General features: G+C 39.2%; 2 protein-coding genes across 6 annotated transcripts in view; both read right to left on the bottom strand.

Annotated features, from left to right (window-relative positions):
• The window catches only part of cita (citron rho-interacting serine/threonine kinase a), a 101,321-nt gene extending 96,656 nt beyond the window's left edge, over nt 1-4,665 (bottom strand). For all 5 annotated transcript variants that reach the window (XM_083531682.1, XM_083531683.1, XM_083531685.1 and 2 more), the window contains exons 1-5: nt 4,494-4,665; nt 3,973-4,073; nt 1,810-1,951; nt 1,482-1,657; nt 1,081-1,182 (exon numbers count right to left, since the gene is read on the bottom strand). In XM_083531682.1, the coding sequence (XP_083387808.1) occupies nt 1,081-1,182; nt 1,482-1,657; nt 1,810-1,951; nt 3,973-4,071 (519 nt within the window). In that variant the 5' untranslated portion in view covers nt 4,072-4,073; nt 4,494-4,665. The remainder of the gene's footprint in view (nt 1-1,080; nt 1,183-1,481; nt 1,658-1,809; nt 1,952-3,972; nt 4,074-4,493) is intronic.
• Nucleotides 4,666-12,744: 8,079 nt separating this feature from the next.
• On the bottom strand, nt 12,745-24,531 carry LOC310720884 (ras-related protein Rab-35). Its single transcript, XM_083532020.1, has 6 exons — nt 24,169-24,531; nt 22,218-22,268; nt 18,915-19,038; nt 16,992-17,116; nt 16,725-16,849; nt 12,745-14,300 (listed from the first exon to the last, which is right to left on the bottom strand). Exons 1-6 carry the CDS (start codon nt 24,218-24,220, stop codon nt 14,172-14,174), a joined length of 606 nt encoding a protein of 201 aa, XP_083388146.1. The 5' UTR covers nt 24,221-24,531; the 3' UTR covers nt 12,745-14,171.
• Nucleotides 24,532-24,593: the final 62 nt, after the last annotated feature.

The raw sequence follows: 24,593 nt of genomic DNA, 5'->3' as shown, positions 1-24,593 counted from the left end.
TCCGTACCTTCTTTGGTCACTGTAACACAGATCTCAGAGGCACAGAGTTTGGAGAAGCAGGACAAAATTGATTCCAAGCAAAGAACACAATCAATGGCGGTGCATCGAGTGGTAATAACAGGGAGGTTTCTCAGAAATGAACTGAAAGCTTTATGCAACTCTCGATTTCTCTGAATCATGATTTTATAAGAGAACTAACAGCTTTCTTTCTAGGGCAATAATGTGACGCAACAAAATTTTACCAACTGCAAAGAGAAAGAGAAGTGTCTGAGTCGGCCTCCATTCATGTGCTCTATTATTCAGCTGGGGAAAGAAATAATAAAAAATACCACTTAAATACCTTAAAAAAAAAGAAAAAAAAAAAAAGAACTGAGGTCATTCCTGACCACGACACTAATTATAAAACAGCCCATTCATTCCACCTAAACAGGTCTTGTGTAGAGGGCAGAGTCTCACGAGATGAAATTTAAAGCGTTGGTTCTATGGATGTTGCGGTACTGCATGCCGTATTTTCTACATTATGCAAAGCACGTGTTTGTTTTGTATTTTTAGTGCGCTGCGCTGCCTGACAGGCGAATTCACCTGCCTTTCTCTGTTCAAACTGTGGCTGCTTTATGAGTCACACATAAAAACTCAGATGTGATCATCTCTGTTCCTGCTCAGGAGCTCATTTCCAGGCCATAAAAAATGTATCCAAGATCCACAAAATAAAGAAAGCAAGCAGACCAATTAACTGTACAGGAAAGTGCTGCTGTTTTTAGATCTGTAAATGACCACGAGCTTTGATTTTTAAATATAAAAAATTAATTCAGCCTCGTCTTAGCTTAATATATATGCATATAGCTGCAGGTTAAAGATTCCTGACCATTGTAAAAGCCTGAAACAGGAAGTCACATGACCATTAGAACAAGTCATGTTGTTTGGGAATGACTTCCTTTCTTACATGAATAGCGTTTGTGAAGCTCAGTGTTGAATTCCCAGGACCGCACCCTGGGATTTGTAGCGTTCGATCGAAGTACCGAACTCGAGTTTAAACCCAAGTTGTGTTCGAATAGTTCACGTGAGTCTAATTGGACTTACTAAGTAAACATTATCCTGGTCCTGAAAGGCATGCTGGAGCTGCGGTATCCAGGGACTGGTGCTGAGAGCCAGAATGGCCCGCTCCTCCTCGTAGAACGCCACCTAGAGGAGAGACAGGAATGGAAAAAACATACAGTAAACAGGCTGAATTATAGTCATGCTGAGCAAAAGTGAGTGAGGCAATGGCAGATTTTTTGCAGCAGCACCACCTTTATTGGATTATTACATCAAATTAGAAGACTTTGCTTGGTTCAGGACATTTAACAACATTTAATAAGGAAAAGCTTTTTTATTTTATTTTGAGGTCAGACTGCACATTTTATATTTTGCTCAATAGTTTTATTTTATTTTGGTTGTTCATTAGCTTGGTTAGAACCCATAATAGTTCGGAGGTGTCTTACGTTGTCCTGTGTGCGCAGGCAATCCTTGTCCATCACCTTCATGGCATACACGTCTCCTGTGGTCTTCTCTTTCACCACCTGCACCTCTGCGAAACGGCCCCGGCCCACCACTCCTCTCACCTCGAAATCTTTCTTGGACGGCTGCAACTGCTGGAGCTCTGCCACCACATCTGAGACTGACACACACACAGAAAGTGTTAAAAAAAATATATCTCTATATACTGCACCGATATGAACCGCACATTATCTTGAACAATAAAAAAATTTAAGCGAGCACACTCTAGCATTAACTTTTTAATAAACCGGATATCAGGTTGTAAGGACTTACATTTGTTGACAAATCTGGCCACATGCTTGATTTTCATGAGCTCTGGAGAGCTGCACTCTTGATGGAGTAGAAGCAAAGCATCTAACAGGGTCTCCCTCCTCAACTCGCTTCCTCCAGCCGAGCCGTACGCACTGGTCTTCCCCTAGAGCATCATTACAACGATATAACAGCATAAAGCAAAACACAGACAGAAGAGATTCTAGCCATTCAAAATAACCGTCTATATCACTGTATAAACTTGTGGACACTTGACCGTAAGATTTGTATGTTTTGAACATCCGAGTCCACATTCAGTTGTTATAATATCCTTTATAACGACTCTTCTGAACAGATGGGACACTAGATTTTGGAGTGTGGAAAGTCAGGTAATGATGATGTTGCAGTCACAGCTCTATAGAAGGCCACTTAAGATCCTCCACCCCAAAACCATGAAAAACCATATAATCATGGCGCTGGCTTTGTGCACAGGTGCACTGCCATGATGCAACTTGTTTGGGTAATGTGACTTCAATGAAATGAAACATTCACTGCTTCCACATCCTAAGACATTCCATACTATTGTGAACCACATGTGGAAGAACCACATATGACTAAAAAAGTCTGCATACGTTTGCATGTCTGATTACCAGAGACAAGAATTATTTGCCTTTATAAGTGCCTTTAAACTCGGAGGCTATCAATCATAGCCTCAATACATCTGAATCCCATCTGAAATCAAGAGAGGCACATAGCGAAATGATTCTTAGTTAGCTTTGCCCTGTGTTTTTATTGCAGAATTATTGATGCATTTCTCAAAACTCTGCAGACTGGAAGTCAATTATAATGGTAATGCAGGAATTCTTAAATTCCTAAATTCAGCAGTTTACATCTTCAGCTATAAAACAAAAACACAATCAAACAAACTGAATCTTAATATAATTCTTTAAATGTGTACAATATTATTCAAATTTTTCACAGCAAGGAAAGAATTATCAGATAATCAAGTATCCTTTTTTTTGTTGTTGTTTTACCAAGAAAACACAGCCAAAGGTTACAAACATAGAGCATAAATCCAGCAACTATATTGAAGTAACGTTCTTAAAAAAAAAAACGCTAATCGTCGAAAAATGTATAATTCCTTTTTTATTATGGATAAAAAGAGCAAAAGTTTTTAAGAGAAAAAAAATTCAGCATTCATTCCGATGCCATTTCTCTCAAGAGGATTCGAAAGTTTATAAGATCATAATCATAAGACAGTAACATATACAGCAGGCGGTTTAAGATAATGCAGTGTCCCTAATAATGATTGCACCAAATAATTTCTCTGTTTTGATCATTTGACTACTACAGAGAACATTATTGCATTATACCATTAAAGTCGACTTTGTTCTTCAAATTGTTTGTAATGGATGCTGTGTCTTGCGTTACAGAATCAACAGCACTAACAACAACAAAATTACCGGAAACGGTTAAGGCTCTGGGTTACTGATTTTAGGGTCGGCGGATCAAGCACCACCAAACTGCCACTGTCGGACCCTTGAGCAAGGCCCTCAACCCTCTCTACTCCAGGGGTAATGAACCATGACTGATCCTGTGCTCTGACCCCAGCTTCCTAACAAGCTGGGATATGCAAAGAAAAAAAATCGCACTGTTCTGTAATGTATATGTGACAAACAAACAAAAATCTTCACAGCATAAACAATTGACTGATACCAACGAAATGCTTAATTTGTATCAGTATAGAGAAGTTGTAGAGATATGTTTTGGAGACAAAGCGAGGGAGGCGAGATTGAGATGGTTTGGACATGTTCAGAGGAGGGACATGGGGTATATCGGTAGGAGAAATCTGAGGATGGAGACACCAGGAAGGAGGAAAAGAGGAAGGCTAAGAAGAAGGTTAATGGATGTGGTGAGGGAAGACATGCAGGTAGTTGGGTTGAAAGAGGCAGATGTAGAGGACAGGGGGGTATGGAGACGGATGATCCGCTGTGGCGACCCCTAATGGGAGCAGCCGAAAGAAGAAGAAGATGATAGAGAAGTTGTAGAGATGGATGAAGGTTTGACAGTTTTGCCTGCAGCATTGTTCTTTTCTCCCTCCCTCACTCACTTGCCAAATATCGCATCCACTTAATTCAATAGTTTAACAATGAAATGACACAAAAACCTTTTTGCTCATGTTTATACCTGTAAGAGCTGGTTAAGTCTTGAGCAGCGGCTGGTGATGTCCTCCACCAAGGCCAGATCCTTATGGCTGCCATGTCCTCCATATTTAAACTTCAACATCCCTGGAGAAAATAAACACAAAACAGTTTACATGGCAGGTGGATTTTAAAGTAGAGTGGATAAACACAAAACAGGAAATTAGACTGCAGATTTGAATAATGAATCTAGATGTTTTTTGTTGCTTTGAGCTGAACGGCCATATTAAGGGCAGTGGTTCAGTAATTGCATTGATAAGACTGGAACGAGAACCGCTAACGGTCAACATGGAGCCATTCATAGATCATCGAACAAGCTTACAGTTCAGCTCCAAAGTCTCGATAGATAAATAAATTAATTAATAAACGAACAAAGAGACAAATAAAGAAACACAATTCGCACTAAAGTCGCTCACTGTTTCCTGCTGTTGTTGGAACTTCGTTTCCAAAATGTCAAAACACAAAATGTCAACGCCAAAACCAGCACTAAAACGACTCGGTTCTTACCAAATACATATAAGAGTGCTGTTTGTAGTGTTGTATATATATATTTCTATATTTGTTAAGCGCGTCAGCAAACCACTTTGTCTAAATAAATCCTCTTTCATTCAAAAACATCCCCGCTGCCGCTCCTCCACCTGCTTCTGCTGAAAGCTGAAAGCTGGCACTTCCGGGTAACTTTCAAATTTTGCGCGCAATCCCAAACAGCTCATTGGCTCTAATGGGGATGACGTCACTAGCATATTTCAACCCCGCCCCGTCGTATCCTCGCCCTTCTCTCAGGAAGCGGGTGATTTGACACGTGACAAAACATTATGTGTACTGTACTTCCTAAAACATACAAGAACAGAGCAAGAAATGGACATTAGAAACAAGACCTAAATTGGGAATGCATTCAAATTCGAAAGATTCTGGATTCTGCGACCGAGTCAAAAAAAAAAACAAATAAAATAAAATAAAATTTATAAATAAATAAAAATAAACACATACTCATGTATACTCATATATATATATATATATATATATATATATATATATATATATATATATATATATATATATATATAGATAGATAGCCAAGCTGCCACTCTTGGGCCCTTGAGCAAGGCCCTTAACCCTCTATGCTCCAGGGGACCCTTACGAGAAAAATAAATCAAGGACCGTGACGTCGGCGCAACGTGGGTCCACCTTCCCGTGGGCTCACCACCTGCAGGAGGGACCGTAAGGGACAGGTGCTGAGAGGATTGGGCAGCAGTCGAAAGGCCTTGACAGCCCGTTTCCTGGACACGGAGAAGTGTCTGAGGAATCTGCTTAGACTGCTGCCCCCGCGACCCGAATTACGGATAAGCGGGAGAAGAGGAAATGAAATGAAATATATATATATTGTTGAAACATTACAAGCATAGAACATAAATCCAGCAACTATATTAAAGTAACGTTCTGAAAAAACGCTGATCATTAAAACATTTGTAAGTCTCTGCCTTATCTTTGGCTGTGCAATCTCATTTAATCTCAGATAAGGACATCCTGGGACCAATATACTGTTTATAGATTCTTATTTGCATGTCATTGCCTTCCATAGTCTAAGTAAATTATTTCCAGTGGAAGAATGTTATGACCAGCCTTCTCTGCTGGCCTCAATTCAGAATCACTGACATATTTATATATATATATATATATATATATATATATATATATATATATATATATATATATATATATATATATATATATATATATATTATGAATATGTATTTAATTATTACCAGTAGGAAAGTCTCTTTATTTTATAGCTTTCCTCTTGGCTGCATTGCTTCCAGTACTGTATGTTTATGTTTGAGGTTCTATACAATTATATTTCAGCCATCATGTGTTGCCAATGTCAAAGAAACTTGTAGCTTTAACCATCAGATTCCAAATTAGTGACACGAGGCAAAGAAATTGATTGAATTAATTGGTTGTAGATTTTTTCTTTCCTGCACACAAACACAAATTTTACAGGAGGGATTACCACATAATCACCGGGGTTTCCTTTTTTGGGGAACTCAAAAAATAGTACAAAAATGCAGAAAACCCAGGGTCATTTAGGGTAATACTGATGCTTCTGCTAGAGGTGAGGTATGTGAGCAGCACAGCTGTGATTCAGGTAGATCACCACTAAAACCTAGGTGGGAAATGTACAACCCACTATGTAAAATTTAATGTATAATTAAAGGTTGCATTTTTGTTGAACGAGTAAATATTTGAACTGTACTGGTAACAGGAGCCGTTCGAAAATGAAACGTGTTTTTCCTTGGGTCAGCCTGCATGTATCCACCAAGTGATAATGAAAATTACACTTAAAAAAAAACACTTAAAACCGGGGAATAAAATGTGGTTTGAACAGGTTATGTGTGCATAAACAATGCAATATTAATTAAATAAACAATGAATTAATATTGCCTAATCAATCCAAGTTATTGAGAATTAAATAATCTTTTTGGAGTTTCTATATTTAAAAATCTGACTCTCTCTCCAGTGCCCTAACCTCACTGCATGTCACTGGATAAAGTGACTATTGAGCAATTTTAATCTCCAAGTTGACATAAGTGATAGGAGTTATTGAGGTTCGAATTAAACTAGTTCAGTTAAAGTGGCCTAACTTGACATTAACTTAAATATTCATTCATTCATTTTCTCCCGCTTATCCGTAATTCAGGTCGCGGGGGCAGCAGTCTAAGCAGGCCCCCGCCTTCGACTGCTGCCCAATCCTCACAGCACCGTCCCTTACGGTCCCTCCTGCAGGTGGTAAACCCACGGGAAGATTAACTTGAATATTAAGAAATATAATAATAATAATAATAATAATAATAATAATAATAATAATAATAATAATAATGACAGCTTGTGAAATCCATGAAGTGGAGCTATGAATGACGTAAAAATAAAATTTTAAGAGACCCAATAAAGAGCACTGTAACTAAAATGTTTAATCTTTAAAATGTATTAATACATCGTTTGTTAGCTTTAAATAATACTTTTTTATCTAATTGACTCAAAGTTGGACTGTAGTGGTTCAAAACCAAAACCAAAACTAAAACCCAAAAATGTGTTTGAATAGCAAAAATGAAAGCCCAAACTTTACTCTGACTGAAAATCTGAGGCTGGATTTGAAACTTTGACGTTTTCTGTCTAACCTTTTGTCATTTAAATGTGCCATGCTGCTAGACAAATATTTCAGAAGACAGCTGCTATTGTAACCAAAGGTGGTTTTGTGAAAGCTGTTGACCCCCAGGGGCTGATTACTTACAAAACCAGCTCTTTTGTTTACTGCATTTATACTTCCTTATAAAAATTCAATGGTTAAAAAAATTCCCAATCACTGTAAATTAGAATATTACATTCAAGGGAAAAACTTTAGGAGGTTGCAAATTTATTTAAGGCACTTCAGCCATATTCATCCATGGTGGTTGTTAGGTTGTATGTCAGTGCATAATGTTTATTATATTACCAACAGCTGGATATGATTGATACTATTTGGCTGGCTACTATATGGCATATACTGATCAGACATAACTTTATAACCAAATGGTGGGATATTATTAGGCAGCAACTGAATATTTTGTCCTCAAAGTTAATGTGTTGTGAAAAATGGGCAAGCGAGTTTGACAAAAGCCAAATTTTGATGGCTGGACAAATGGGTCAGAGCATCTCCAAAACTGCAGATCTTGTTGGATTTTCCCAGTTTGCAGTGGTCAGTGTCTATCAAAAGTGGGCAGCCAAGACCAATTGATTCACGTGGGGAGCGAAGGCTGGACTGTGTGGTCCGATCCAACAGTGGAGCTCCTGTAGCTCAAATTGCTGAAGTAGTTTATACTGTTAATGCTAAATGGGTCAAGACTGTTTTGGCAGCAAAAGGGGGATCAACACAAAATTAAGCAGGTGGTCATAATGTTAAGCCTGATCGCTTGTATAAGACATTATTGATCCCCAAAGAATGATACTTCTTTATTGATCTCTTTTGTTACTTGACATGTATAATTCTTAAATGTAGACTAAATAACAAACATCCTTTGAATGAAGCATTTTCATTTTCATGATATTCAGTTGTTTTCAGATCATTTATCTTGGTCAGGGTTGCAGGGGCAAGCGGAGCCTGTCCAGGTAACACTGGCTTTTTGCATGTTTTTTGGGGGTAGGAAGAACCCAGAGAACCCAGAAGAAACCCATAAAAAGAAAAGTTGCTTTTTTGTACATATTTTTCTATTTAATTTACACTGTCCCTCTTTTCCTCTTACAAACCTGCTAAACCAAAAACTCAAAGTCCACCTGATATTAGCCGTGAAAGAAAAACAGCCTCTATCTAATATGTACATCATGCTTAAGGTTTTTTTTTTATATGGGTTCCACAGCATGGAGGTTCACCAATGTGACGAGCATTGATTAGTCTTTTCCTGTATAACAGAGGTCTACTGGGATCCTGTTTCCGTGGTGATGGCCAAAAAATGCCATGGCAACGGCTCTGCAGAGTTGTCTCGGAAACAAGAGCGCTCGTGATGAGGGCGAGACACGTGAAGGAAGTCGTAGGAAAATCGTGCACACTTTAATGAGCACGGATGCGACAGTTATACTTGAGATGGAATCATAAGTATACTTTAAATGCAATGTACATAAATGTATTATTCTCTTTTACAGCATTTCATTAACATACACATTCCGTTAAAGTTTCGTGTTGCTGCTGAATGCTCATGTCCGACACCAATACCATCCAATTATTCCTATTAAAATGTAAAAGAAAAAAAAGAAATAGGAAGGACTGTTATTGCAGAGTGGGTCTTTAAACTTGAATGGAAAATGCTAGCTAGACTATGAGGTAAAAAAAATCATGACCTAGACAGACAAACAAAGCAGGCCACACCGAGTCACATCCAGAATTGAACCATGTATTATAATCAACGTACAGCTCGACTAAACACCCACATTAATGCTGCCCTGAGGTGAACGCCAAAAGGCAGAATGAAGACGCTCACAGCTCCGTTAGAGCAGCAGATGGAGCTGTCACGCTAACACCAGACTCACTCACTGCACCAACAGGAGGGACAAATGAGTACAAGCGGAGCCAGACAGGACACAGTATACATTAGCTCGATGGACCGAACAAGACAATAACAACCTACATACATATGTAGAGAACAAGTCACTGAACTGACCTCTATTATAAGATAGCTGGACTGTAGCAATGTTTTAGAATGAACAAATCTTTTCATGATAAATGGTATCAGGTCTGGATGAAATGTTCAGAATAAATTCTTGTTGGATGGTAAATGCAGTTAGTCTACCTGAACATCTAGCTAGATCTGAGGAGAAGATCAAATCTCATGATTTTGATCAAGATATTGGATCCCTGTATCATAGTGATATGGGCATAAGCCTAATCAATTCAGTTTGTAAATAGATAGCAGCTGGCAAAATGTCCAGGCTTCTCCTGCACTGTCACATTATCATCAAAACCAAGAAGTGCACATACGCATCTCTGTACATGCGACGGAGAAATTGTAACTTCTCTAAATGTCAATAAATATACATTAATAACAAGACTTTAGTCACAAAAATGAAGCTGACAGAATGAGTCAGCATTTCCCCCATTAGCATGAACAGTGGCTAGAGGAGGTGATGCTAATGAGGCTCAGGTTTATATAACATGAGTGACAATGAAGTGCTATTAACCACTGCTTACTGGGAACAACCAAAGACCTGTTGTTCTGAAATTGCAGAAATGACCCAGTCACAGTCACCACAATTTGCCCTTGTCAGAGTCACTCAGATATCAAAAGTTTGCCCATTTTTTGCTCCTTTCAAACACATCAAATTCAAAGAACTGATTTAAGAACTAATATAATCCAACCCTTGGCAGGTTCCATTGCACCGAGATGGTATTCACTTCACCTGTCAGTGGATTTAATTTATATGTCATGTAAAAATGAAAGTACTTCCTATATGAATTCTACGGTTTAATGTATCAGGACTTGCAATTTGATTCTTAGCAGGTCTTAGAATTAGGTAAATACAATTTCAGATGAACAACACATAACATATTACACCGTCATTATTCAAGTTACAAAATTCAACATCCAGTGGAGAAACCATGTGTGGAAGTAACATTTTTGATTCAGTAGCTTGTTGAACCACCATTAGTAGCAATAACCTGAAGTGATCATGTTCTGTATGACTATTAATCTCTTACACCATTGTGGAGAAATTTCGGCTTGCTCTTCTTTACAACGATGCTTTAGCACATTGAGGTTTGCGGGCATTTGTTTTTGCTCTCTTAAGGTCCTGCCACAGCTACACATTCTCACTTCCAATTACCGTAATTTCCGGACTATTAAGCGCACCCATATATAAGCCACACCCACTGAATTTGACAAAGATTTTTATTTTAAACATAAATAAGCCGCACCTGTCTACATTGAAAGTAATGAACTTTACACAGGCTTTAACGACAGTGTCTGTTACACGCGTAAAATATGTTGTGGCTCCTTTAAGAGCAGAGCGGCATTTTGGGAAAAGCACGCCGCCGCATTTTCCCGGTATTACTGCATGTGTGCAAGACCGAGGAATATGTCCTTATTATTTTCTGTTGCCAAGTAAAATAAAAAAGCAAGAGTTTTGGAAACCTGTCTGTGCTTATATGATTTGTGTTGCAAATGGAGTTAGTGAGCTCTCTCCTAACCCAGACTCAACGCATTACAACGCCTTGTATCTAAACAGTAGCCGACCAAGAAAGTCATTGTTCACGGTCTTCCTCCTTCCTTTCACAACTATTTCTTTTGGGAGTTTATCTTTTGGCATCGTCGTGCTTTAAAAAAAAACTTTTTTTCTCCCGATGCCATGCAGCTCAGAACACAGGTGCGTTTTTTCGTTTTCATTCGGAAATTTAATTGGTCTAATGTTATGGGGCTCAGATTTTGAAACCGGGAAAAACCTAGGAAAAATTCATAAATAAGCCGCTTCGTTGTTTAAGCCACGGGGTTCAAAACGTGGGAAAAAAGTAGCGGCTTATAGTCCGAAAAATACGGTAGTCACATATGGACACATTTGTCAGGATCCCTTGGTGTCACTTTTTAATGCCCTGGGTACCCCTTTGACGTCATTTTGCATAGTGCAGGCTTATGGTTAGTTGAGAGTGAGAATGTGTTGCTGAACGATGTTTCAGTTGAAGAGCTGGATCAACATAACCTGAGGCAGTCTGCTTACATAACATGTCATATTTCAACAACTCAGGCTTCGGTTCAGAGTTCTATAGAAGTCTATGGAAATCCCTGCAAGTTGAAATATTCCGCCAAAGGGGTCAAAGTCTGTGGGAATCCCTGCACGTTTAAAAAAATCCGCCAAATGGGTACTAGTGCGTCAAAAAGTGATGCCAAGGGATCCTGACAAACGCATCCATATGTGTAGAGTTGGGAGTGCGGACATGTTCGCCCCAGCATTTCCGTCGAATTGAGGTCTGGAATGGGTCATTGCAAAACCTTGATTCTTTTCTTTTTTTTAGCCATTGTGTTGTAGATTTGCCCGTGTGTTTGTGTCCATTGTTCTGTTGCATGACCCAATTTTAGCCAAGCTGTAGCTGTTGTACAGATGGCCTCACATGACTCTCTACTTTTGTTATAGAGAGAAGTTCATGGCCAGCTCAATGACAGCAAGATGGTCGGGTCCTGTGGCTGCAAAACAAGCCCACACCATCACCACCATGTTTGTTGGTATGAGATGTTTGTGCTAATATGCTATGTCTATGTTTTCACCAAACGTGGTGCTGTGCATTTAGGCAAAACATCTACATTTTGGTCTCGTCTGACCAAAAAACATTGTTCCAGGAGTCTTGTGGTTTATTCAGATGCAACTTTGCAAACATAAGCTGTGCTGCCATGTTCTTTTTTAGAGAGGATGCTTTCTCCTGGCAACCCTTAAAACAAAACATACTTGTTCAGTCTTTTTCTAATTGTTCTTTTATGAATTTTTATCATTTACATGATAAATGAACCATGTAGAGAACTTTTTCAATCAAAACATTGCACCTTGGGGTGAATTTGCTGTGACATCTACTCCTGGGAAGATTGGCAACTGGCCTGAATGTTTTCCACTTGTAAATAATATTCCCCACTGTAGAGTTATAAACTTGAGATGGTTTGAAACAGCCTTTTAACCCTCCCCCAGATTCATGGGCAGCAACAATTGCTTCTCTAAGATCAATGCTGATGTCTTTCCTCCTTGAGATTGTGTTACCACACACCTGAATGCTCCAGACAAGCAACCTATTAAAACATTGGCTTTTATAGAGGTGGGCACACTTGCTGATGATCAATGAATCAAACGAGCTGCTACTCAATTCCCATGGAAGCAGAAAATACTCTGAGGTAGTGTTGACCTAATTTTAAGACCTGATAAGAACTACATGAGGGAGGGTTTTCTTTCTTCTTCAGACAACTATATGTGTAATTTATTAAACATTTTAGTAATGCTGAGTAATGCTTTTTTTAATTAAGGATTTCTAATCATTGTAAAAGTCAAATTCATAAATGCATGTTATAATAAAGGGCAGTTGAATTCTCCGTTCTGATTTAGTACTTTTGAAGGAGTCTCCAGTTTTAGTGCTTTCATGGATAAAGCTGTAAAGAAAACAGAACCAAACTTTTTTTGGTAACACAAAAAAGTTGCAACTTCAATAGAGAGAAATGAAACCAGGAAAGTAGCATGTGGTGGAAAAAAATAATACGATGCATTTAATTTAAAATGTTTATTATCATCGGTTAGATTCATGATGAGGCGAACAAAATGAATGAGTGGCAAAATATTAAAATATCCTTTTCCAGTGTACACCAGATCATTAAGCTTGCACATATATAAAACACACAGAATGTTTACATACAGACATGCGTGTTTGTATATGTACATCGTGTGGATTACAATACTGATATGCACAAGCACATTTCCGGTCACGTTTTCCAGGTTCCGGCTTTGTGGCGTCTCATGTGTGTATCTAAACATGATCAAGTTCTGTGCCTTGAATTCAAACCGCTGATGTAATATGCAAAAGGAGTTTCTCGATTTGCCTGCTTATTAAAGACGCACACACACACACACACGCTTCTCTAGAAGTATTCTAAAATGTATCTTGCTGAAATATTCACCTGGTTTGGCACCGCTTATGGTGTTTTTAAAAATAAAAAAACAAAAGGAAAAAAACTATAATAATTAAACAGGTCAGAATGCTCATAATTATAACTTCAGTCTTTTCGTTCTAGTACTGCTCTCAATTCTAAACATACTTCACTCTATCACTCATATCATTTATCTACTAGATGAAGTGTCATCACACCTGAGTCCAGGTAAAACAGAAAACTGAAATCTGAAGCAAGTTTCTCTCGATGACTGATTCGAATCTCCCAATAGCACTACTGTGTGTAGGTCGGAACACAGTTATCACTTTTCCCATGTATGAGTTCAGTTGTTTCACTGCACTGAGCTCCAGCAATTTCCTTCAGCACTGTAAGAGCAAAAAGGTCCGGCTGGTGGCACAAATCCCCTGTGCGACTGATTACAGTGGTATATTTTGTTAGTTAAAAAAAAAAAAAAAAAAAAAACTATTACAAGCTAAATTATCTCATCTCTGAGGGCTTGGTGGTGATGTGAAGGTTTGGTCCAGGCTTGCCAGACTTCCTGTCAATAAAAAAAACAAAAATAAAGCATAAAAAGCTAAAAAAAAAAAAAAAAAAAAAAAAAAGGTGGTGGGGGAGAGCATGATTCTTCATCAGTGTCATCCTCATTTGTGTCAAATGGCACAGTGTTTTTTTTACATGACACACAACGAAATGAGCAGATTAGATGTGAATTTCAAAATCGGCGTTTATGTGAGAGCTGGCGTGATTACGGACATAAAGGAAAAGCGTTTCTCCTTTAAAAGGTCATCTTGGTAGTGGACCTCCTCGACCTTTGTAGAAAAAGGACGTGATTGCCACTCAAAGTCCATTTTGTATGGAAATAGAAAGTCCCAAAGGATTAGCGGATTTCAATATAGATACATCTCTTTTAAATTGAATTTGGCTCGTCTCTCTCGGGGATGCTGCGTTCGGTGGCTGCTCTCTGGCTCTTGTCAGTTCAGTGGCATTTTCAGTTGGCTCTGAGAGTGTTGCGATACACTCCGCTCTGTTAGCAGCATTTCTTCTTGCGTTTGCTGTTCCTGCCCAGTTTGACCACTTCACTCTGTTGTTGCTGCTGCTGCTTGGCCATGGACTCTTTCCTCGCCCTGAGGACCAGCTCTGTAATGCAGTTGAACATCTGAGATGGAGGGGGGGAGACAAGAGAACATTAGAGAAACTAAAAAACTAACCAAACAAACAAAAAGAAAAACTACGACAGACTGAAAAGACTACGCTGAACCTGTACACCAAAGACTTGTGAGATAAAGTGTGAAATGCGTGTGGTGCGAGTCTTTCTGCACCCTTTGCATCTCACACCTCGCCTGCTGCAATCTCGCTTCAATATTCCAATGCAAACGAGAAATTTATATAACTTCAATCTCCTTATTTCACTTGACGTGCTTCGGCATGGTCTCGGTCGTGTAAGATGATGTGAAATGTTATGAGAAAAGGTCCAGGTGTTTTATAAGCAGGGCTTTACGGAGATGATGTCATTGTCTGGCATGAACTAGCTAACTGTAAAGTCAACATGGTTTCAAACAATCTAGGGGTCAGACAATCTCACTAAAATCACGTCTGACCTTTCAGTGCTACACTATATGGACAAACATATTGGGACACCTAAATTACACTTTGTATAATTATACTTTATATTATGTATTTTGTCCTTGACAGGCACATCGCCGTCCAACCTATTAAGCAGATCCTGAAGTTTGAATGCTCTCCACCACCGTCATTGTAACACTGTCATGTAATGGTATCTGTGCTTCCTCTCCAAACCATTACCATACACGTAGACGCACACGATTGTATAGGATGACTTTGGATGTGTTAGCATAAAACGTTCCCTTCACGTGAACTAGGAGACTCAAACCTGTTCCAGCATGACAAGGCTCCTGTTCACAATACCAGCTGCATGAAGATATGGTTTACATGGTTTGGTGGGGGACCTTTAGTAGCCTGCTATAGATCTCTGACCTCAACCTTATTGAACACCTTTGGGATCATTGGAACAGAGTGCACTCCAGGCCTCCTCACTCAACTTTACTAACACCCTTGTCGCACAACAAGCACACTCCGAAATCTAGTGGAACATCTTCATAAGGTTGGGGACCAGATGTGGAATGGGATGTTCAAAAAGCACATACAAATCGTATGGTCAGGTGTCCACAAACGTTTGTCCATTGTAGATGCTTACAGTATACACATCAAGTATATACAGTAACACATCTGGGAGAAATGAGATCCCGATTATCTAAGTACCTAATAGTTTCTTACAATCAAGAATGAATTTTGTCCAACAAAAATTGTCCAACAACAATGCTGATGATGGGTTAAACTTTTATGTACCAGAGGTCTAAAATCTAAAATACATTTCCATTAAACCTTCCTTCACAAATAAAATGAAATTACTTAACCTTTTTAAATGCAAGTATTTCACATTGGTGTTTTTTTTTTTTTTTTTTTTATTTTATTTTATTTTTTTTTACATTTAAATATTGTTACTGTTTTATGAAAGCTACCTTTGTACCTTAAATCTAAAGCACTTTTAAGATACCTACATTTAAATATATTATACATTTTTATATATATTCTTTTTAGAATAAATAAAAATGTATCTACAGATGGTCCCAGAGTTACGATGGTTTGACTTGCCATTTTCCGATCTTACGATGAGCGATACGACAAATTGTAAAAATATTAACAATTTCACGCAACAGGCACAGGAGTACAATGTGCGATACATTGGTCACGCAGCTGGGATGAGCGTAGCTCTCGCTCTGTGAGATGCCCCACTTCTTCTAGCAGTCGACGGAGTCTGTATTTTTTTGTTTCAAACGGTTTCAAACAGCAATTTTAGTGTTAAAAGCATGTCTTCCATGCGCCCAAGTATGTCTTTATGAAAAAAAGAAGAGGAAAGCCATCAGTTTAGAGCAGAAAACCAAAATTATAAATCAGCCTGTCATTGTCACAGTCATAGCAGCATCTTCGACTTACGATATTTTTGACTTACGATGGGGTCGTCGTAACGTATCTCCATCGTGAGTAAAAGACTACCGGTATATTAATAAAGAATATTATTATTAATGTATTGAATCTACCGTAAACACTCTAATAGTGATAAAAATGTATTAAGGATTGTGTTTTTAGCTTTTCCCAGCATGCCCTCTTCTGTGTGTTTTTTTTTTTTTTTTTTTTTTTTTTTTGCTTATGCGTCCAAATTGCGCAACCTTGGGGAGTTGATGAACTTCGTTCATTTTTTACATTCCTGAATCAATTCCGTTTGGACTGAATTTTTTACTGCAAATAATAAATATTATGTGTTGGATCCGCCCTCCTGACTTGTTCCAGCCATGAAATAAATCAGTCTGTTTTGTTGAAATAAAAAAAGAAAGTCCATTTCAACAATGATAAAATGACGATTACATTTAGTTGAATTGCACCCTGTACACGGTTTTAAGCGAAAACAACTGCCGGAGGTGTAAAACTGCATAGAACATGGGATTAAACCCCTCCAGTGCCTAGTTCCAGCTCAAACCCTGCTGCTTTACAGTCTACTCACATCCTCCACATTGAGGTTCTCCTTGGCGCTAGTTTCGAACAGCCGAATGTCCATCTGCTCTGCGAACTTCTGTGCGTCGACCGTCTCCACCACCTTTGAGTTGGGGTCGTCATTCTTATTACCCACTGCACCATAAAGAGAAAGACGAAAAGCGAAACGCTAATATTGATGATTCGTTATTGATGGAGAAAGGAACATCACTGCAGTGTGAAATAATATGCTGACACCATGACTTTTATGTGGCATGCGCAGTAAAGAAACACTTACCTAATATTCGACAAACATCGTCACAGTTCTGGTTGATTTCATGAAGCCATCGTTTGACATTTACAAAGGATTCGGCACTTGTCACGTCGTAAACCACTATCACGCCGTGTGTGCCTCTGTAGTACCTGTAGAGAAACAGTTTAACATCTACGTTACTTCTGAAATTCGTGTCACACACAAACTTTTCTATATAATTTCACCCTTGTTTCAAGTTATGAGTGATGAAGTCTTTTTTCAGCTTCTCCCATTAGGGGTCGCCACAGAGGATCATCCGTCTCCATACCCCACTGTCCTCTACATCTGCCTCTTTCAAACCAACCACCTGCATGTCTTCCTCCTTCACCACATCCATAAACTCCTCCTTGGATTTTGTGTAACGTTACACCCCCATTCTCTATCTTACATTAGTTCTTCTGTTGAAGCCAAAAATGTCAAATATGTCCACAGCACTTTCTTTCAGTCATTCCCTGTTTACCTGTGTGCTTTTGCCTTTCACATTTCTGCATATAAACAAAAGGAAACATGCACATGTCTCAAAAAAAGGTGTTTGCAAACTTTTGACAGGCACTCTACTAGCCATGTACCCTAGAAGTGATGTTCTGCAGATGAAACGTAAAGATTACTGGGTGCTCAAGCTGTTTATCAAGATGTGAAGAGGAAGTGGGTGGAGTGTTAAGCTAAGGTGACCTGAGGCTGCATCACTTCCTGTGATGGTTTCCAAACACAGGAAGTGGTCACCTGAGATGAGCTGTAGAAACTCGAGTCATTCTTTGCTCCAAGGCTTTCACATGCGAGCTACATTGACGGGATCTGACACAGAACACGACACAGTTTTACCGCGTCCACAAAACGCCATTATTTCTATTTAGAAAAGTCAGCAGCCTTGGTTATGAGCGGCATTTCGTTCTCGCTGCTGTTCGGCTCTAAAACAAGGCTCGAATTCACTTACTCTAATGACAGACGCCGCCACTGCGCTCCTGCATACCAGCAAACCTTAACAACAACAACAACAGCAACAACTCGAGCATCTGTTCATCCGTCTACTGCAAACAACTGGGAGGGTTGTGCACTAGCTTGTTAGTTATGTTAAAAATGACTGCACATAGCACAAGGATTGAGATGTACTGAGATTTCTTCAGTCTGTGTAAACACGTGGAGTTTTATACACGTTCAGAAAATCTTTTGCAGAATGGCTACGGATTCAGAGAAGAAATCAGACATGTAGAATTTAACAACAGAAAAGCGGAACAAACTGAAATTTCTATATGTTATATTGCAACACGCAAAAACCTAAAACACCATACTCACTAGATTTGACCAGAAAACGTCACAACAAAAACTGAGAATTTACACTTTGATCTCTGAAACCAATCTTTGGGTGACAGAACTTAATTTATATACTAAAAGGAAAGTAGTTCAGACTTGTGTTTTTTTTTTTTTTTTTTGGTGGCTGTAAAAAAGGAAGTGAGGCAGTTTAATCAACTGTTTCTCATCCGATGAAGTGGTGCTCATGGAAGAAGAAAGAAAAAAAGCTAATGCCCAACTGTAATTATAATGGAGGTTAAAATAAATAAACGAATAGATTTTAATAGCTAAACAACCAACAGATGGAAGGAACAGAAGAACGGTTGCGTGATGTGTCAGTAAACATAATGAAAAGCAAAGACGTTACTTCAGTTTCTGTGGTTTGAGGGGGAAAAAAAAAAAAGTAGCTGATGCGGGATTATCCGTAATCATGATTCGTACATGGTTTTTCTTTTGTTGCCTACTTCTAATATTGTCTTTCCAAAATCGATTAGGCAAAAGAAAAGTCGTACTGCATGAGTCATAGCTATGGCTAGACATACAGCTTCACGTACGGCAAAGCAAAAAATAAATCGCCGGTGAAGCGCGTGTCCTGTCGTCTGAGAGTGTGGTACTTACGTTGAAGTGATTGTACGGAACCGTTCTTGTCCCGCCGTGTCCCAGATCTGCAGCTTCACCTTCTCTCCGTTAATCTCCACCGTCCGGATTTTAAAGTCCACGCCGATGGTGGTAATGTAGCTACCTGAAATACACAGAGGGCCATCAAACTCAAGGCATCATTCAAGGCAACCACTATAAGAAACACTGTCATATGAATGCGTTCTTTTTCAGGATATTAAATAAAAATACACTGAAATGACTATAATGACGGGCAACTGTTCTGTAGGCATTTGGTCCAATCCCAGACAATCACATATGGCAGGGGATGGTGACAACACCATGATGACCACTTCGTAGTTGTTTCTACGGTCATGTGACTGGAACTAAGTACCTATGCTGTATTTGATTTCTGACTTCCTCAACGTATTGAATGCTGAAATCAAATCACACTCATGAGTGCTTGCTGAATGTTCCATGACATAATTATGTGTATTAACACTAGAACTGTTCTAATTATTTCCCTAGAACAGCCTCCGCTCTTCTTGAAACGCTTTTGGAGGTGGTGTTGGAAATATTGTGCTTATTTAGTCAGTGAGGTCAGACATCTTTGCTGGGCAAATAAACCTGGGATGCTGAATTCCAGATCACCCCAAATGTGTTCAGTGGGGTTAAGTCAGGGCTCTGTGCAGTTCTTTCACTATAAACCTCTCAAACGATGCCTTCCTGGATTTTGTGGCCTCCTAATTCCAGTGAAAGAGATTGCAATACAATAATATACAAAGACACCCTTTGCTACTGTGTGCTTTCAGTTTTGTTGCAAACCTTAACGGAAGAACCACATGAGTGAGATGATCAGGTGTCCACCAGCGTTTGTACCAGGCACAACTTTAGGACCACCTGCCTAATATTGTGTTGCTCCCCTTTTGCTGCCAAACCAGTCCTTACCCATCAAGCAATAACATCATTACCTTCTAGGGCTGCAACCACTAATCGATAAAAATCTATAATAATCGATAATGAACGTTATCGATTAATTGGGCTGCTCGATTTAGAGTTTAGCACGACGACAGGATAACACAGCCGCTTGTAAAATGGCGGACAGTAAAGGGCCAACCGGCAGCGTGCCAAGTCATGGGAGCATTTTATATTAAACACAACAAAAAAAAAGATGTACCTGTAAGTTATGCAAAACGGTGCTTGTGTGGGATGGAAGTAGCACAGTGAAAAGAAAACACACTGGTGTCACGGATGAAGGCGAAACATCAGCACGGTGAGTAAAAAACTGTTTATCCTTTTCATGTGAAAATATTATTTTAATAAAGCGCTATTGTGTAAACTGTTTGTTTGTAACTTCGGGAAAGTCGCGCTGGATCTGTTCTGTCGTGACTCGCGAGCATCAGGTTGCGCGTTCGGCTCGTTCGCGATATCATGATGGATTTAATAAAAACTGTGAGAACAAACACTGAATCTAAAAGCAGCAAATAACAGCAGCAGTAAACAACTACATTTTTTTAGTCACTGATTTTCAGCTGATAATTTTGCATTTGTACACCAATGCATATTTGTTTCTTTTTTAAATCAAGCCTGTTATCATGCTGCGTTTCTCCGTTCCAGTCTCTTTTTATAGCATTTGTCTACTACAACAGTAACTTATCTGTTTTCAAACGTGATGAACTGCGGCTTTACTACGTTCAAATGCTTGTTTTTAATGTCTGTATATTTAATTTTACGCATATGTGCATTTAATTATTATAGCAAATTCATTGACTTCTATATTATAGATTCTTATATGTTCACAAATGAACAAAATGTCTGTGTATTTTAAACAAAAATTGTCAAATTGTGTTGTATTTTATATGGATTTTTTAAACATGGTTGTCAACTTGCCATCTGCAAAATACAATACAATACAGAAAAAACAAACCGTTGTGAATTTGTTTAAGGAGAAAACCCCCATGTGCTCCTTAACAAGCAGCTACTATAAGCTTTAAAATATCAAAAATTACAGATAGTTAAATTCAATATGTGGCTCTTAAAATTTTTTAAAAACCTGATTAATCGATTATAAAAATAATCGTTATTTGCAGCCTCTATTAAGTTCTTCAGTAATTTGATCTACAGGAGGTCGTCTGTTGGATCGGACCACATGGACCAGCCTTCGCTTCACGTGCACCAATGAGCCTCGGCCGTCCATGACCATGTCGCCGGTTCACCACTGTTCCTTTCTTGGAGCACTTTTGATAGATACTGACCACTGCAGACCAGGAACATCCCACAAGAACTGCAGTTTTGCAGAGACTCTGACCCAGTCGTCTAGACGTCACAATTTGTCCCTTGTGAAACTCGCTCACTCAAATCCTTGCGCTCGCCCATTTTTCCTGCTTCTAACACACCAAACTTGAGGGCAAAACGTTCACTTGATGCCTAATATATTCCACACACTAACAGGTGCCATGATGAAGAGATAATCAGTGTTATTCACTTTACCAGTCATAATGTTTGCCTGATTGGTGTATTTAGCTAAATTTTTTATTTCCCACTCACAAGCTGTCTCTTGCATGTAACACAACAGATACCAAGTCGAGAGGGTGAAGGTTAACACATGCTTGCTTCGAGAGAAATAAAGCTAGCGAGCTGCATAATTTCTAACCACTGCATCACAAGGCAGGGGAGTGAAAGAGCGATGCCAAGCCTCCCATCTAGACAGTATGGCTGGGTTTGCTCTCTTGGACTGCCAGCGACAGCTGGCTGTGGCTTTACTGATATTTAAACTCAGTTTCACTAGGATTTATTGACCACACAGGAACACGGTGATTTCGCTTTCTTTCACCATCTAAATTTGTAACATTCGCCCTGAACACAAGCAGAATCCAAAACGGCATCCTACTCCCTGCATGTACTCACTACATAATGCATAAATACTGTGTCACTGTAAAGTATACGTTCTGCAATACGCGTTGGATTTCCGACCCAACCGCAGAAAACGAGAAATCCTTAACAAAGTCTGTGTGAGGTTAAAAGAATGGGCACAATCCTCACTGTATTTCCTGCAGACCAAAAACTGCCTGTGTTTTATGCACTGTGAAATCCCAGGGTGAGAGACGAGCGATGTTTTTGCACACGTTATACATTAAGTGGCCCGTTTGCACCTTTGAGTAGTATTTTGGAATACAATTAATTTATTCAGTAAATGGCTAAAATCAAATAATAAATAACCCCTTTAATTATATTGCTTTTTCATAGGATGCCTTTAATATTGTAAAACAGACATGAGTACAGATAGACCCATTGAAAAAGAGCAGACGATGAGCAGTTTCCTACCTGAAAACGTGTTGTCTGCAAACCTCAGCAGTAGACTGCTTTTCCCCACACCTGTGGTTAGAAGACATTAAAGAGAAAAGAATGAGAACAGTAACGTACTCTCGGTTGACCTGCTAAATAATCAAACTGAACTCGCATCGTTTTGAGAAGCCATTTTGTAGGCATGTCTGAACGCCTCTGCGCATTCACACTGCATTATACACTGTTTGGTGTTCCAAAAGCCACCTTTAATTGTAGAGAATAGAGAAGGGGAGGAAGACACATTATGGTAGCAGGCTGAGACATAAATGCTTCAATATGCATCGCACTTTGGACATAAGTGACTCGTGACTTCGAACTCCTCAAGCGGTATAACCTTGTTATACGCGTTATCATGAGGTACTGTGTTGCAATCATATGACAAATATGCTAAACTGTTTTGTTGCATTTATATATATATTGCATTTAAATACAAATATTGGTATGCTTTCAAAATTTAATGGCAACAGTTGCTTAATGTTTTTTCATTAAATCACCAGTGAAAGGCAGAATATTATCAGGTAATAAAACAAGTCTCATCGAATGGGGTACAATGTAAACCTGATGCAACATTTCTGTGAATACTAGATCATTGTTTCTCAATCCAGATTGATATTTTGCTGTTTCTGTCGTAGCCAACTCTCTTGCTTCAAATCAGGTGTAAATGAGTAAATCCTGGAGTCGGCTAAACTGGGCAGCTCGTTTTTAACTTTCAGTATATCAGACTGCAAGATGCCATAGAGATACGTAAGCTAAGCGCCGATGTACTTGGGTTTCGTGTCCTCCGCAAGTTCACACACATCTTAAGCAAACAGATTGTATGCAGTAACAAGTGTGTGTCATTGCCTTAGAATTCATTATCTAATGTTTTTAATTGCATGTTTATTTGGTATAGCGCTTTTAAAACCAAACACTGCCCTAAAGCAGCTTCACAGAAATACCTCCCTGAGAAACCTCGAGAGGAACCAGACTCAAAAGGAAACCCGTCCTCATCTGGGTGACACCGAAAGTCTGTTCAGTGATGGATTTAAACAATGAAATCTTGATCACTTCCATAATCTCTCTCTCTTTGCTCTTACATCCAGAATTACAAATAATAACTCAGACCTTCCTCCTTAAGCATTACCATTGCCAAAATATAACAATTTTCTGACAAGACAACAGCAACACATCCCTAAACCACCTGATCAACAGTGATGGTTAGTTTATTTTTTTTTAAAAAGGGACAGAAGATTTAAGAGGTGAAATAAACCTGATCTCAGTTTTTTATTGTTACTTTTGGAAGTTCATTTAAAAGAAATGACCCCTACATTTTGACACATTGCCTTATAATGAATCCTAATCTAAGCTTGAGTGTTAAAGAGAAATATAAGCGATAGACACACCTGCTATGTCTTAATCTTAGTCAAATAAATGACTGATTTGTATTAATTAAATCACAAATGGCTTTTGGCATAAAAACAACCGAGATGTAAGAAATGTTCAGTTTATTCAGATCCTGTGTTTGCCAGGTAATACAGACTACAGCACACCCAGTTCACCTTAAGCATAAATCTCCATTAGTGATAATGACTGGATAATAAATGATGGGTAAAAATAACGTTAGGAACATTTTTTATTATTTTTCTAGGTTTGCTACTAAAGCAGCTTGGCTAACACCACTTCCCGCCCTGGACTACATTCTCTACCTAGCTACACCCCAGTGTGTGTGTGTGTGTGTGTGTGTGTGTGTGTGTGTGTGAGACTGAATGTGCAGCACGATCTAACCAATTATATTATATAAATATTTATGTACATTTCCATAAAAACACGCAGGTAATGTAAAATCATATCTAAACCAAAACACAACCCATATAAGTGAATTTAAACGGTTTCGTCGCGAGTTCGCTAGCCGAGGCCTGCTTCCCGTCCCGCATCCCCGCTCTTTCCTTACCGCTGTCGCCGATGATGAGCAGCTTGAAGAGGTAATCGTAGTCCCGCGCCATGGCACCGCTGGTCGGTTCCCCTGCCTGCGCGTCGTTTCCCTTTCCGAACGTCCGGTTACGTGAAGACACACAATGCTTGGGTGTAAACCGGTGTCTCCCTCCCCGCCCCCAAACCCCTCGGCTGAGAGACTGTTGTCGTTCTACGGAAGATGGCTATGCCTAGGGTGTAGCCGGCGGAGATTTTCCACAGCGGTTCATACACACGAAACATGCGGCTGCTGCGCGGCTCTTGCTGCGGTTCAGGATTCCACACACCCTGCGAACGACGGAGCCGCACTGCGCATGCGCGGACACACCGCCCGCCCCACTATGACGCGCATCCCGTTTTGATTCAACCCAAAAAAAAAAAAAAAAAAAAAAAAAAAAAGCAAGA

This window comes from Silurus aristotelis (assembly GCF_946808225.1).
Source record: "Silurus aristotelis genome assembly, chromosome: 26".
NCBI lineage: Eukaryota > Metazoa > Chordata > Actinopteri > Siluriformes > Siluridae > Silurus > Silurus aristotelis.
Note: the sequence above shows the minus strand (reverse complement) of the source record. Positions and strands in the feature narration are given on the sequence as shown.

Excerpts from the sequence above, each read along its gene's own strand:
- LOC310720884 (XM_083532020.1), bottom strand. The coding sequence starts at position 24,220 with ATGGCGCGGGACTACGATTACCTCTTCAAGCTGCTCATCATCGGCGAC. Across the intron at positions 22,269-24,168 it reads GCTCATCATCGGCGACAGCG|GTGTGGGGAAAAGCAGTCTA; the intron begins GTAAGGAAAGAG and ends TTCTAACCACAG. Across the intron at positions 16,850-16,991 it reads CGATGTTTGTCGAATATTAG|TGGGTAATAAGAATGACGAC; the intron begins GTAAGTGTTTCT and ends TTTATGGTGCAG.